Source organism: Pyrus communis, chromosome 3 (assembly GCF_963583255.1).
Source record: "Pyrus communis chromosome 3, drPyrComm1.1, whole genome shotgun sequence".
Taxonomy (NCBI): Eukaryota; Viridiplantae; Streptophyta; class Magnoliopsida; order Rosales; family Rosaceae; genus Pyrus; species Pyrus communis.
Window position 1 is genome coordinate 30046492 of NC_084805.1, and position 15682 is coordinate 30062173.

The 15682-nt window shown below is 36.4% G+C and overlaps 4 protein-coding genes across 5 annotated transcripts; 1 reads left to right on the forward strand and 3 right to left on the reverse strand.

Annotated features, from left to right (window-relative positions):
• Window positions 1–4837: 4837 nt before the first annotated feature.
• Window positions 4838–6409, reverse strand: LOC137729395 (uncharacterized). 2 transcript variants are annotated; one of them, XM_068468340.1, is made up of 2 exons: window positions 5525–6409; window positions 4838–5000 (listed from the first exon to the last, which is right to left on the reverse strand). In XM_068468340.1, the coding sequence occupies exon 1, from the start codon at window positions 6240–6242 to the stop codon at window positions 5592–5594; it is 651 nt and encodes a 216-aa protein (XP_068324441.1). In that variant the 5' UTR covers window positions 6243–6409; the 3' UTR covers window positions 4838–5000; window positions 5525–5591. The 2 variants fall into 2 exon arrangements, with proteins under 2 accessions (XP_068324441.1, XP_068324440.1); XM_068468339.1 differs by lacking the exon at window positions 4838–5000 and adding an exon at window positions 5018–5173.
• A 1070-nt stretch (window positions 6410–7479) lies between these two features.
• On the reverse strand, window positions 7480–8229 carry LOC137728637 (carboxylesterase SOBER1-like). The gene is made up of 3 exons (XM_068467367.1): window positions 8117–8229; window positions 7664–7733; window positions 7480–7572 (listed from the first exon to the last, which is right to left on the reverse strand). Exons 1-3 carry the CDS (start codon window positions 8227–8229, stop codon window positions 7480–7482), a joined length of 276 nt encoding a protein of 91 aa, XP_068323468.1.
• Window positions 8230–9192: 963 nt separating this feature from the next.
• Window positions 9193–11007, forward strand: LOC137728734 (mitochondrial pyruvate carrier 4-like). The gene is made up of 5 exons (XM_068467484.1): window positions 9193–9314; window positions 9706–9804; window positions 9910–9962; window positions 10448–10521; window positions 10707–11007. Exons 1-5 carry the CDS (start codon window positions 9260–9262, stop codon window positions 10750–10752), a joined length of 327 nt encoding a protein of 108 aa, XP_068323585.1. The 5' UTR covers window positions 9193–9259; the 3' UTR covers window positions 10753–11007.
• A 310-nt stretch (window positions 11008–11317) lies between these two features.
• Window positions 11318–14397, reverse strand: LOC137729594 (uncharacterized). Its single transcript, XM_068468575.1, has 3 exons — window positions 13902–14397; window positions 12108–12266; window positions 11318–11816 (listed from the first exon to the last, which is right to left on the reverse strand). The coding sequence occupies exons 1-3, from the start codon at window positions 14247–14249 to the stop codon at window positions 11709–11711; spliced, it is 615 nt and encodes a 204-aa protein (XP_068324676.1). The 5' UTR covers window positions 14250–14397; the 3' UTR covers window positions 11318–11708.
• Between the last annotated feature and the right edge of the window lie 1285 nt (window positions 14398–15682).

Consider the following 15682-nt stretch of genomic DNA (forward strand, 5'->3'; position numbering starts at 1 on the left):
CATATGTTGGTTTCATCTTTATTAGAGAAGTGGTACAAATCTGGTGATTAAAAATGTGAGAAGAGTAGTATTTTTTATCATACACGAGTGAGACGAAGAGGGATAAGCTTCACCACTAATGGTTTTTTCACTACGTGAACAAAGTTATTGAGCAAAAATACGTAGCAATAAGTTCCTTCCCAAGTTCTTGTATCTTCCGCAAAGAAGTAAAGTGGATTCTAAATTTATATATAAATGTGACATGTTGATAATTAATTCAAGATTTCTCTTTAAGAAGAAAATTATTGATGCATATTCGTTTTAAACGATACCTCAAACTTTGTATTAATTCTGCATATTCCGTTTTTGTTTTGTTATTTCGAAAGCGTTTGAATTGGATACTGCTGCACTAAAATAGGAATCTGCTTTTGTAGTATTGGTTAAGGGCTAGAAGTGCTTTTATAATAATTAAAAGCGTTTTTAGGTTATTAAAGAAGTTTTGATTAATGTGACATAAAAAGTTTAGAGTGCTTTTGGATTAAAAATTTAGAACTTGTTTGGAACTGTTTTGAAAATAACAGAAAACGCTTTTTGTGAAAATGCTTTTAGAACCAATCTTAAGTAAAAATGTAAGTGAACTCTTGAAAAACACTTTTAAGTTTAAATACTTTTGGAACTCAAAAACATTTTTTTTTTATAAATTTCAATCATTTGTACGTGAAAGCTACAAATGCGTAGCGTTTGATATCAGTTGCTGTCTCACACACACACACACACACATATATATATATTCACACACGCAGCGTGATTTACTTCAGTTTTAAAAGTTGCAACAAACCAAAAGCAAGTGATCAGTCATCTTATATTTGTGGATGAGCCTAAACGATGATAATCAAATTGTTAAAATATGTTGACCCTTGACCCTTGACTCTTGACCCTTGACCCTTGATCCATTCAATACTCGAAACCAAACACTACTCCATTTCTCCAAAATCATGAGGGCTGTGGATTTGCCAAGAAATTACAAACAAAAAAACAAAACAGTTCTGATACAGAAAAGGATTAGGCAAAAAGAGAAGAAATAGTCAGAGGAAACGCGTGAGAACTAAGCTATGAACGACGACATGCACCTCCAGTCACCACCAAGTTGGCTTTCTGGTCAGTTGCATGGCTTCTATTATGCACGAAATTCAGGTCCCTTAAGGAAAGTGATTTCTATTTGTTGAAAAAGTATGGATTAGTGTGAGACTCACCTCACATCGAATTTTAACGATCTGAATTATGTTTATTTTGTAATTCGCTATTAATAAATCATTTTTACAAAAATTCAATTAAATACGAAAACCGTTTGTCCATTTAATTGTCATGGCTCCTATTATGCACAAACTTTAATGTTTCTTAGAACATAACGTTCATCAATTTTTTTGAATTCAATTAAATGTCTCATATGTTTCCGATTTGGTTTTGCAAGAATAATCTATGAACTGCTACTTGAACAATAAAAAATTTGGATTGTTAAAATTTGATTTGATGTGTACCTCACAACTAACCTTAAATAAAAATGAAGATCACTTCCTTTAAAGGCTCTATGCATAACATATCAACCATCTAAATCATCTACTTATTATAGATTATTTTAAAGGAAAACTAATTAAAAGGGTTTGAAAACTTTGAGTTTTAAAGATGATGACAAAATAAAAGGTAAAATGAATAGTACCAATATTGACTTTTTAGTGTAAAAATATAATTTTTTGTTAAAGTGAACAGTACCGTGAACTTTTCATTAAAACTTCCTTATTTTAAATCATTTTATAAAATATGTAGATTAATAATATTGCGCAGCGTGCAACATGAACCACACATTTGAAATTTCTTCACCAAATACATATTTAACAAGCAGTTTGACTTCAACGTGCTACATCGACGACTTTGGTGGAATTTTTTAATTAACTTGTAGTAGGGTGATAAAGTGAGACACAAGGGGACAAGTGAGATTTAACAATGTTTTCAAGAGTACTAAACTCACACCAGCATAGCGACTAAATCAACATATTTAACGAGTAATCATTTCATAGCTAAAACGCATATGTCAGAGTTTGTTGCCTTGCAATCTGCATCTTGATTAATATTTTTGCTTATGATTGAATCAAATATTCATTCGATTCAATAGTGCTAAACTCACACCACCTTCTTGACCCGCATCCTCAACTAATGCTTTCAGTTTAGAGACTTAACTGAGTTTTGGTTGCCTAAAAACGCGGGAATCATGCACTTCCTAGGTTTTCCACAGCTACGTGTACGGTGATGATACGTAGATGCATGCAAGCTGACCATATGATAAGCTAAACTGTCGGGGAATTTCTGCTGACGGCACTGAGAGCTGAGCCAATTGTCCCCCTATCGTTCTCTATTTATTGGCCCAGCAAACACAATGCAGAGTCCGCATTCCAGAGGTTTCTCTTTACCTAATTTTAGCATGTTATTAACTTATTAATACATATAAAAAGTAAGAGATAGAGAGGTCGCACTGGGTGAGGCATATACAAGGGTTCAAAATTTCATAGAATACCATGCTCTTCATTCTCTTTCTTTTGATGATCAAAATACCCAAATACCCTTTGAAAATTTCAACTTTGATGAACTGAATTATTATGAATTATTTAATCCGTTCAATGCATCTTATATCCAACCAATTCAAGATATTTTTCGATTGTGACTGTTGTGTTGTTGTGTATTATTATGAATTCATTGATATTAAAATATGTATATGTATTTATAATTTAATACTATACTATACATTAACTTCCACTTATATTATAATTTGTATGTAATAATTACGGATGATTACACTAAAAATTCAGTCTATTAGTGAGTGGAGTAGATAGAGTGAATAAAAGACAAGTATAAGGGTTATTAAACTCATTTTTACAAGGGGTTGTCGGATATCTGGTGCTCACTAAGGCCTAGTTTAGTACTGAGGTGATTTTTGAAAAAAGTTGGTATCAAAAAAAGGTGGGAGCTGTTTTTGTGTTTGGTAAACATTCAGCTTCAACTTTTTTTCACAGTTTTGGATGAAAGAAAGCCAAAAACAAGAAGTTGCAAAACTCAGCTTTGAAAAACCGGCTTTTTTTCACATTTGTTTTACATAAAAGTTTACTAAACACTATAATACTATTTTTTTTTTTCTTTTCAAAAGCACTTTTACAAAAAAGTTTACCAAACACTCTGCTGGTTTATTTCACAGCTGCTTATTCTCACAACACAGCAGAAGTAGTTTTTTTTCAAAACACAATACCAAACCAACCCTAAATACAATACGCACATGGTATATGCTTACATGTGTCTTCATGTGTTGGTATACTAAATCGTATTAGGTGGAACTGTATAAGGTTAGGGTTTACGCTTAAAAAAAGTGAGTGATTTTCTTGTTTAATTACGTTGTTAAAATCCAAACTCTCACTCGAAATATTTCTACACAAGTTACCAACAAAAAACATGATCTCTTTTCACTTGCCCTAGTTTTTGTAAACGAAGCTTTTAATATCTAGATTTTTTGGGGTAATGCTTCTCCATTTTATATTTTTAAGTGGAAAGGAATTAACAAAACAAATCCACAAAAGTGATGGATAACCTCTTTCTTTTCGTTTGGTAAACTGCAACTCTCCCCTACCTTTTTTTCCCTTTGTCTTAAGCGATCCCTCAAAAGGATTAATGCAATTCAACTCAATTGAAACACCACCAAGTTTTCAACCCAAAAAAAGGAAAGACCACCAATTTTTTTATTTTTTATTTTTTATTTTTTTTTATTTTTGTATTTGTATTTGTAATTATTAAACAATAAACATCAATTTGATGTTTATATATAGGAATCTTAAAATTAGACGATGAAAAGTTTGAGCATGCATCATATAAAGTAGAACCATGCTTTGCTACTGAAAGAAAGGCAGCAAGTGTTGTTGAAATCCAATCACAAATAGACAAGTGACCAATGATAATTTTTAATTTCAATTATTCAAACACGTATTCATTTGTGATTAGTTTTTCAGCAACACTTGCTGCTTTTCTTTTGTAAGTGCAGCATGAAGATCAAGGAGAATTCTTAACATTATTAATTTACCAGCGGCCTGAATATAACTCGGTCGACGAAGGAAAGGGGCTAAATTAATAAGAAGAAAATAATTGGTATGCATAATTAGCCTTGGAAAGAAGCAATGGCCTTGGAGAACAACGAAAAGAGGGTTTGGAATATAGTTTAATTACGTGAGTGGGGGGATTCTTCAGGGTTTTGGATCCTTTGCTTTGAACGAATCCTATATCTCTTTACTTTTTGTGTTGCCGAATGCCAACATTGTCTAGTGCGACAGCAGCGACACATCCCCATCGCTCCTCAAGGAGGAATTTCATATCTCAATGCCTCGATATTTGATTCTATTCAATTACTCAAAGTCACTAGCATTATATTTTGTTAATTTATTGCGTAATTTAGCTCAAGCTATTAAATATCTCACTTTAAAATGCTAAGGAGATTTAAAATAGTAATAATTTTTATGAACCTCAAGTTATTGACATAATGATTTATAGTTTTGATACAGAATTAACATTAAATTATGAGGTGACAAAAAATTCATAAAGAGTATCACTTTAAGAAAATCTCTTTAATATTTCTCTTAGTTTTATAAATACAAAGTAGTGTACCTAAAGTATCATTACTTACTTTATAAACCTATCACAGATTCCATGTGATAGTTATATTACAAGACAATCGTGCAAAGTTACATATAAAAGTTGAGGTGAAATGTAGTAGTATATGATTGATGACATTTTTAATAGGAACGGAAACACCCATGCATCCAGTTCACACTGTGAATTTGGCAATAATTTGCCAAATATTCTTGCTTAGAAAAGAACGTCGGAGTTACGACCAAAATGAAAAAAGACACAAACGATGGATTGTTCGACATTGTTGCAATACAAACAAACCAGCTTTCTAATTCCGCAGTTGCACTTGTGCAGTCAAAACCCTAGGAGGAAATTAGACAGTCAAAAGACAAACAAAGGAAAGGAGCCACCCACTCCCCGCATGCCACACAAAACAATCACAAAAGTATTTCCAGGCTTTCTCTTTCTTTTTTCCTTCATATTCCCTGTATTTCGTATTCCATTTTGGCCTTTTCTCCTCAAGAAAATATGTCCTCTTCTTAAGGATAAAAAAACAAAGAAAATATTACTAAGTAGGCTTATCACAGTGCTAAATTAGCATTGAACATATACCGCATCAATGATCCAACCATATATACTATCTAATTAAAAAGCACACTGTATGCAAACATTTTTAACATTCATAATTTGTTAATTAAGTGCTAGACCGCAATGATAAAAACTGAAACTAAGTTGTGATCATGACTCCAAAAGTCAAAATTTAATTACCCATTTTCTTTTTACATAAACATGAAGGGGTAATTTATGGGCAGCCAAAAAAACAAAAACAAAGTAGTTTTTTCTTTGAACATGAAGATGAAGAAGATGGAATTTAGCTAAAACCCACCTCAAAATTAAGCCATATTAGAGCTTAATTACCGTCTTCAGGGAAGCAGAAGAACTTAACCCAATAATTATTGACTCCACACACCCCATATTCTCTCTCCAAGAAAGCTCACAAACCTTCTCACTGACCCTTTTTCCGAGGCTTCCTCAACAACCTCTCCGCCGCCACCACCGGCCTCTTGATCCGCCGTGTGAGACTGAGCCAGCTCCTTCCTTTTCACACTCAACTCGGACCTCTTCAACTCACCCGAGCCATTATTAGCCCTACTCTTGTTCCTCCTCTCCTTCCTACTAGTCTTTGATGAAAACCCTTTGCTCTCAGTCAGCAGCTCATCTTCAAAAGCATCGATGATCTCGTGGATGAGTTGGCGATTTGGCGACTCGTCCCATCTGACCCAGTAACTCGTGTAGCACCTGAAGCAGTCGCAGTTAAACCTAGCCGGGTGGTCCCCGCCAACCCCACCGCTCCCGCTGCCGCCCTTTGCTGCTGCCGTCTTTTTGGCGGTGGCGGTTGTCCTATTACGTGGAGGAGCGTACGAGGATGAGGAGGATAAGTTGACGGAGCAGTTAGAACAGGAGATAAGGTAAGCCAGGACTTCTCTGTCCTCGGGTGACAGAGCCGCCGCCAGGGTGAGGATGGTGGCGGGAAGAAAGGCCAGGTGGTCTGATATGATTGGCGGTGACGGATGAACCGCTCCCTTTCGGTAGAGCTTCTTCATGGTTTAATTGTTGGTGAAGCAAAGACTTACAGTTGGCGATGAAGATGGTGAGGTTTTTAGATAGAGAAAGAGGGAGAGATGAGAGAGAGATAGAATCTCTGGCCTTAGAAGGGTTTGTTGAGGTTATATTCCAGATTCAGAGAAGAGAGAGAGAGAGAGAGAGAGAGAGAGGAGAGGCATTGGAGTTGGTGATGGGGTGATGTAATGAGTTTTTGAAAGTTGGGTTCTGATTGGGCAAGTGTTCATGTGCGACGCGGGACTACTGACTGTATCTGTACATGCAGTCTCATCAGAGTGAGTGAATATTGAATTGGATTGCTTGGACGGTTGTGATGTGGTGGGACTAACTTAGTATGATATGATTAATTGTACGTAGGGTTGGTATGACTTTCTCAGTCGAAGCTTTGGCCTTATCTGCGGTGCCGCATCATTAACAACTATCATGCAACATTAATATCTGCAGTACTACATAAAATGAATTGCGCTTTGTTACACGTGATAACGTGTGATAATATTGTAATAGTGGCATAGCTATTTTGGCCGTATCTACAAGGTTAAGGGAAAATACGTAATGAGATTATAAATGTGGTAGTATTCTAAATCAACCGTATGCTGTTATGTAAAAATATTAATTATACATCAGAATATGATAAATTTAGAATATTTGTCACAGTGACATCTTTAGTATGTTTTCTAGTGTTGATACAAGACAAGGAGCTGAGTATTTTAAATGCCAAGCAATTTAGACTGCGTCAAAAGGAGTTTATTGAATAGATGTTTGAATAATATAGCACTGCAAGTAGGATGTCATGTTTCGGATACGAGTTCCATTTCGTAGTAACGTGCATTTTGCGCTATATCTTGTTGACTTGGAAATTGAAAACATACAACTGTTTTTAAAATCCAAAAAGGGACAATGTGTTAGACAACGTTGTACATATGCTTCGTGTTTTTTAAATTTTGAGTAGGATCTGAAAATTCTATAAACTTCCAATAAAAAAATTTATATACGTCAAATGGGAGCACCCTGATGAGCGATGCACGAAGGCCATTGGGAATAATAGGAAGTGAAAGAAAGTTTACACAAGAGCAACTTATAGTTCTGCCGAATCCAATTCGAGAAAAAGCTAATGTTACACGAGCCACAAAGGTCAAATATGAACCGCGAGTTTTGAATTTCGCACGTTTATAACAATTCAACACTAATCGGATTAAAGCTCTGCATTCCGGCAAACCATCAAGATCGAACTACGTAGATGAGTTTTTGATCCATGATTCCAGGTTTCTTGAGCTCCTCATTGGTTACTGAATGACCAAGACCAGGATAAGCCTGCAGTTTAGAAACGGGTGAAATGTAGGAGTTGCATAAACGTGGAGTATGCGTGCATTTAAGGAATGTTGTGTTGCTCGCATATTATTACCTTCAACCCGCAGCTTACACCAGCTTGTTTGACACTGCTTCTCCAGCTTGTTCGACAAAACGACCAGTTTCTGTCAACCAAATTTAACATTGAGACCACAAACTAGACATAACGGAAGATAATATTTCATTTGAAATATATCAAATGAATGGGACAAAGTCCAGGATGATGGCGATGATGGTATCACGACAATGGTGTGCATGCTTTTTCAAGTTTGAAGCACGATAACGAATGCTAATGACGATAAACTTCTGAAAAGAACAATTTTCGGTTCTGGTTTTATTTGTTCCATCAGAGATGAATTGAAAGGAAGCCATCGACTAAACACTGCACCTCCTCCCAAAGTTTTAGGGTATGTATAGCAGAAAACTTGCCAATGCCAAGGAACCTGATAAAAAGATTGTATTTTCGAGTTACCAACAGTAAGGAATTCAACGCGCAACTGTTTCTAACAGTGTAACTGTGTAAATGTGAGTGCGTAGAGAAAGAGACCGACCACCTTGACTGAATCCACACACAAGGACATTACTAGGATTTGTGCCAGCTTCTATCTCATTGTCTGTCATCTTATGCACATTCTTAACGGGTTTAAGCAGACCAGCTTCTTTTCGTGGATGTCAAACCAAGAAGGCATCACAGAACCATCTACAAGAACAAGCAAATCAGCATACTGAAGGCCATTAGATCGTACTGACTTGCTTTGGAACAAATTATGCTCTTCATAAAGTCGTAATCAGCACAAGGATATCTCTGCAACATTAAAATTGAGGCATGCTTTTAATGACAGAAAAAGTGATTTCTGCAGTTTCAACATTAACCATTCCCTAATTTTTTTGAGACTCCAATTCTAAGAGCAATGGAACTTAACTTAAGCCTGCATGCCAACGCTTTTTATGGCAACTGGTTTCGCTCGTAAGTGGTCAATACAAATTGTAACCTTTCTAAATGACGACTTGTCAAAATTTAACCATAAGTCTAAAATTTGTAACCAAATATTTGCAGTGTCATAGTTAACTTAGTGTTAAGCAAAAATCGTCATGATAGTTTTCTTTGCAAAATAGAACAAAAAATCGTGGATATATCTTACAGTTTTATGGAGATAATTGTTGAATTTTTGGAAGATTAACGGCAGTTAAAAATTAAAATTACATGTTAACGCAAGCTTAAAATCGTAGCCACCCTCCTCGCCATCAAATACATTATCATATGTTAAAATTAAAAATAAAATAAAAAAATCGCAGTTTTACCTAGCGCCTTTTCAACTGCTAAAGAGAATATTTCTTTAAGGAAAGAATCGAGATCTCTTTCCACCTAATTCATCAAGTTTGTGATCGGAGTTGTTGAAATTTGATCCAATGGTTACAGTTATTATAACTTTAAAGTGTTATCTGTTTGTAACTGTTAGATCAAATTTCAACATCCCAGATCACAAACTTTATGGATTAGGTGGAAGGGGATCAAAGAGGATCCATTTCGTTAGACCAGCCCGCCTTTAAGTCACACGTGGCTAAACACTACTGGCCATCTCAAAACACTAACAGATATATTGGTCTCTCTGACTTTCGCGAGTTACAGAGCTTAGAGAGAGAACAATCCATGGCGGCTACGAAGCTCCAAGCGCTGTGGAATCACCCGGCCGGCCCTAAAACCAGTGAGTCCCACTTCCTCCGATTTCACATCCGAATTATCTTAATCTCGATATATTTTTATTCGAATTTTCACATCTTTATATTTTCAATTTTTTTAATTTGCAACCTGTATATTGTTAATTAGGTTTGATAAAGACACCCAATTGAGCTTTTTACCAAGAAATTAGAAGTTGGAAAAGTAGTTGGTTCTTTAGAATTTAGTTCAATATGTTTAAACAACAACAACCAAGCCTTATCTCATTAGGTGGGATTGGATGCATGTATCGTTTGACGTGAGTGCATTCGGTTTTGCGCTAAGTCTTCCCTTAGACTAATGTGTTCAAGTTTTATTCTTTGAATTGTTTGCGCTTATTGTTCTTGATCAAGTGTAGTGGAAAATTTGTTTGATTGCAGTTCACTTTTGGGCTCCCACATTTAAATGGGGAATCAGCATAGCTAATGTTGCTGACTTCGCTAAACCACCAGAAAACCTTTCATATCCTCAGCAAATAGGTTTGTTCTGTACATATGTTGTTGTTTCATGTTCCATACGAGAGTAGAGGATTTGTCTGGTCTCGCCTCAAATTAATGTGTTTCCCGCTTTTGTTTTGTACCCAGCGGTTGCATGCACTGGAGTTGTCTGGTCACGTTATAGCACCGTCATTACTCCGGTAAGTTGAACTAATCGATATAATGTTCCTTCCTACCTCTAGAAGATCAGAAGATCGATGATAGTTGCTCGGTCCAGGAAGTGTCAAACAGCTTGTGCTTACTTTTTGTCGTTCTCTTTTTGTTGTTACCAAATTTTAGATCATGAACACTAGGAATGTATCTTTGTGGATTTGGCATTACTTTCCGAGGAGAGATAGGTTCGAGAATTAGATTTCAGGTTTCCTCAGATGATAGACCGGCTTTCAGTAAACTTGTGAGTTCCAAAACCGTAGATACATAATATTCGTCATAAGAACAAAAGAGTCATGGTTTTACTTTGATGTGGAAATAGAACATAAAAAGGGACTTGGAGTAACAGATGAGTGAAAGTGCATGCATTAAGGATTAGCCTTTTGGTTTTCTTCTTGATTCTGTATGTTGGAGCTTTCCTGGATGGAGTTTTTACTGGATTTTGAGCTTTGCGTTCTGCGATTCATAATTGCAGAAGAACTGGAATCTTTTTAGCGTGAACGTAGCAATGGCAGGGACAGGCCTCTACCAACTCAGTCGTAAAATACGGTAAGTTCAATGTAATGTTAATTGTTTTGATGAAATTTTGGTGATGATAAAAGGGATAGCTCTTACTAAATAGTTCACTAAACAGTGCTTGTTATCAATGGTTAACTGGAACCGATCAAAACATTTTTATGGCGTGTTCATCTTGACACGAACATCTGTATGAGATAATCTTCTACTTTTTCCAGGCATGACTATTTCTCCGAGAAAGAAGCAGCAGTTGCTGAAGAATGATGGCGAAAATTGTACCAACCACATCTTGTCATGGGTGCCAAGGCTCATGTCGCCTCCTTCCCTTCCGTTTCCATTGAATCTGATTTCATGTTGCCGCCTTCTTGGAGGGATCTGGATAGTCGAGTTTGATGTGGTAACGGATAGTTTGTACTTCTCTGTTTGATTCAGTTTGCAACTGAAAAAAATTTGTTGACAGTTGAACAGCCAAAAGTTCCTAATTCACTAATAAATTTTATCTCTGCTATATTATTTCGATTTGCAGTGCCTGTATCTAAATCTGGGTAGTTCATATTTCGTAATCCCTCCTCCCCCAAAATCCCTGGTTCTGTTGTTCACTCCCGCACGGTTGGCGGGCTGCGGCCTACTCTCGTATAGGAAGAGAGTAGTGCGGTATTTTTCCGGTCAGAAGGAAGACGGTAGTGGATGAAAATGACCATCTCACATAATTTCAGCAAAGTTAACAAATGACATCTGTATAATTGGAATGATCAAGCATGACGAACTACAACATTTCCAACCTGTGCGACATCTCGATGGTTTGGGAACGATAATCTGCCTAATCAAATTGTAATGAAGAACTAAAACTTCATAAATGTTTAAGAGTTCAGAAGTTTACAACCTCACTAAAATTTCGAAGTACATGTCCCATCTCAGAAGTAAACAAAAATGGCAGGCTGAAAAATTTCAATGATTTGAATGTTGAAGTATGTAAGTTTTGCATCTTATACCGAATGGGTATAATTTGCAATCAGCTAAACAATGAAGACTAACAGTACACGCGAATGCCACTGAAACTCACTTGCCCTATATGGCCGTAGGTAAATTATAAAGCCAAAAGGGAAAACTGAATTCTGAATTCGTCACCAACAATTAGCTGCTCCTTGTAAGGTTATGAGTGCCAGTTTTGGAAGACCTCCAATATGGGCTCGCTTAATGCTTGAACCATGTCGCTGCAACTAACCATTTCTGGTTTGTTCACCTTTCAGACCAGAATCGTTATCGTTTTCATGCCCATTCAAGCCCAAACTTAAATTCAGATCTTGGCATACTACCTGATTACTCTCCTGCGAATGAAACAAAAAAATCAAGCAACTGTTAATAAAAAAAAATGAAATCAAACCTCTTTTGATTTACCATTAGAATTCAAGTACCAATATTATGATTTCCACAATTTCTTAACAGAGAAAGGCGTAAATTAAATCCCTCCAACAGAAAAGTACAGTCAATTTATGGTTCCCACACACACTAATGCATATGATAAGCATGTGTCTCCACCATACAAAGTAATGTTACACGAACCCAAAAAAAGAAATGGTAGAAAAGAACGCAAGCATATAAAGGCAAAAACGTTTCACCTGATTTTCTTCCATAGGAACGTCATTAATGTCAGGTTTTTCATCTAAACCCTCATTCTTTGGGGTTGCCTCTGTTTCAACTGGCTCATCATCGATAGAGTTGCCGTCATCTTCAACCTGCTCTGCAGCCTCATTTTGCTGTTCTTCTAGTAAAGCAATCTGCTTTGTCAAAAGGATAAAATTATCATTCAACAGAAAACCCCCCACCAAAATCAAATAAAATCCTACGCAATTAACCCCATTCCAATCATGGAAACCTGTCTAGCAATGTTACGATGGAAACCTGTCTAACGATACTACCCAACTTTAATCAAAATGAACTCAATATCATTACTATCTTAGAGTCATCCTACCCATAATCCAATAAGAAAATGAACAATCATAGAGAACCTCTACTCTGTTTTCAAATGTTACACACTCTATACACACCAGTAAAAATAACTATTCCCAATATCTCAAACTCAAATTTGACTACTTCACCGGGGTAGGAGTTAGGCATTTAAATAACTACAAGGGAGTTCCTGGTGTAACTATTTTCCTAACTATCCAGTGTAAGCAAACCATGCATCTGTTTTCCCTCCAGCCATCCACCATAAGAATAAGATTTCTAGAGCCAGCTCACTTTATGAAATTGGTAATGTTTCTCCAAGTTGGAAATTGGCGACGTGATGTTACACTTATGACACGCCCAATATCACTCGGATGATGCTTGATTCAGTCAAGCATGCACTAGTGCAGGTTTTAGGAAAACAAGAGATGGCCGGACAAACCAGAAAGGTCTTCAGAGTTCAATCTTTTTCACTGAATCTAGCTTATTTGCACAATATAAACCTCAAATCTTAACATAACACAATGTATAAATAGGTATTTGTAAATATTCAAAACTTGTCTATCCCACTGTTCCATCGCAACATACTTGTAAATATTCAAAACTTCATAGCTGCATTTACCAAATTTCGTCACTACATACTTGCCGGTTGGCACTATGGATGAATAGCTGGAAACTCTTTCCAATAGAATAAGGTTCAGAGAAATACCAAAAGGAACCACAAAACAAAAACCGGTAACAAAGTAGTATATCATTGTCTAGAGGAAAATGTCAATATAAACCCCCAAAAACCAACTCTTGATTACCAAGATTCTATATCAACTTTGTGAGAACTCTTGCTGAATTTTGTAATCACTACAACCTCGAACATCCCATGTTTTCTCAAAGTACTGAATCTTCACTACAACAACAAAGTTCGGTTTAACGGGAGCTGCATTAAGTATGATTAACCAATCAACAATCAGTTTACTTCTAAATACAAACCATTCCAATGTGCTAATCTTTTCTCGATTCTAAATGGATTCTCATGAGCCGCATGAAGTATGATTCACAGCAGGATCGCGACTACTTACGAAACATAAAAACCAAACCAAAATCCAACAACTATATCTAAACATCAACATGACAAACAAAGATAACTCATAACTCAATTTCAAATATTCATTTTTTGACTCGAGGACTCGCTGCACGCGTTATGCAAATCACGAGATCCTCACTCCACTCAGTCCACAAAGAAACTAAAAAGAAGCACAAACCCATAATTTCCAATGTGTCAAACACCTCCTTCCCCAACATCTCTGAAACTAAACCCTAAATTACTAGTAACCCAAAACACACTATCAACTCAATACAAAAAACCCCACAAAGCTTTCATTAAAAAAGTACAAAAATCAAACAACCCAGGACATCAATCAGACTCCAATGACAAAAAATCAATCAAACAAGTAAAATTGGAGCAAAATTACCGGAATGTATTTGAATTTTCGGCGGGGCGGCTCCTCGCTCGCAGCCAAAAGGCCGTCGTCCTTGGCAGAAACCTTGTTCCTGTCCCCTCCATTGGCGACTGCACCATTACTAATGGTAGCGTTTTGGCTTTGGGCAATTGGGGTCCACTTGTAAAGCAAGAGATGGGAGCCGTTAATACCGTTAGAGGAACCGTTAATCTGGTGAGAGTGATGGGTGGAGGTGTTGTGGTTGGAGGGAGGAGCTACGTGGATCCACTTCTTCTTCCACTTCCTTACCGGCCCAGTGAACACCGTGGCCGGTCCGTGCCGGGTCGAAGTCCGCCCGAGTCGGGCCCCAACTCCCTCCATCTTGCTGATGGATCTCCGATTCTACGTTGGCGAGTCGTTAGGAGTCCGATCCGTCGTTAAAATTAAAATTAAAAAAAATATATCACGAATTTTAAAGAATTGCTCTATGATTCTTTGTTTCTTTGCTTTCTCCCTCTAAAACAAAGACTTTCTCTCTCTAGATTTGGGTGAGGTGTGTTTTTGATTCGTATATATGGTTTCCGTGTCCGGGTGGGATTGGGTGGTGGTCATGCAGGCCATCTTCAACTAAAAGCTCCAAAAGGCTAAAGGGTCGAAAATAGTCCAAAAATCGTCTTTAACCGAGGACTAGGCCAGAGGGCTGTGGAATCTAAGAGGGCTCCACAAAATCGGAGAAGGCTGGAGGGCTGACCAAAAAATAGAGCAATCATATATTTATATTAAAAATTAAATATATTTCTGTCGGTTATACCAGAAAGAATTGCTTAAAAAAAATTTTGAATACGACGGCTGGTCAGCTAGCCGTTGTATTCAAAATTTTTTTTTTTTTTTGGGGTTATTTGGGCCAATTTTCTTTTTTTTTAATTCTTAAAAATTCTATTTTTTTTTTCCTATAAATATCTAAACCATTCATTAAATTTAAGTTCTAATTTTTTTGGTTTTTTGGTCCAGTTACCGTTTTAGTTTTTAAATTTAAGTTGTTGTAGTTTTTAAATTTAAATAATAAATTATGTTTGGCCCTTTGGTTCTCGGTTGAAGACGGAGGCAAATATGGCCATGAAATGTTTATTAAAATATTAATTTCTTGGAGGGCAAAAGGGCTAAAACGAGCCATCTGGCCAGCCCTCGGTTCAAGATGGTCTTACTATTGTGATGCTAAATCAGGGGCGTCTACGCGGATTCTTACCACATTGGGACCTTTTCTTTCTGATTCACCAATTTTTGGAAACCTAAGGAATCGTCAAGTGGAGTTAGATTCTATTTACTACGATCTAGTAATATTTCTCTTTATTGTTAAATGAAATGTAAGTTTAATTATCATTAAAGACGAATTTGAATCAGTAAGCTTAACAAAGCTAAATCCTTCTTAACCCATTTTTTATATGCTGTAGTAATTTCTTTGGTGACACCACATTAAGGAGTAATGCAAAACTTTGGTAGACACTGAGATTCCCCATTAAAGAACTCAAACAGATCATACCCTCTAAGAACCGATTAGAATTGATAACTCCACTTGACAAAATTGTCATCTTGGAGCTTCACAATTATCATTCCTAACAGACTTTCGATCTTGACATTATTAGACGCCATATCAACTCAAAAAATTCAGAAACAATTCTCAACACAAACTGCAACACAATCTTTGCGATAACGATATTTGCACCAAGCGATCTTCAATTCACAATCTTTAATTCACAATCTTCAACGCACAATCTTTAATTCACAATCTTCAGTTAACAATCTTGTAACTCACA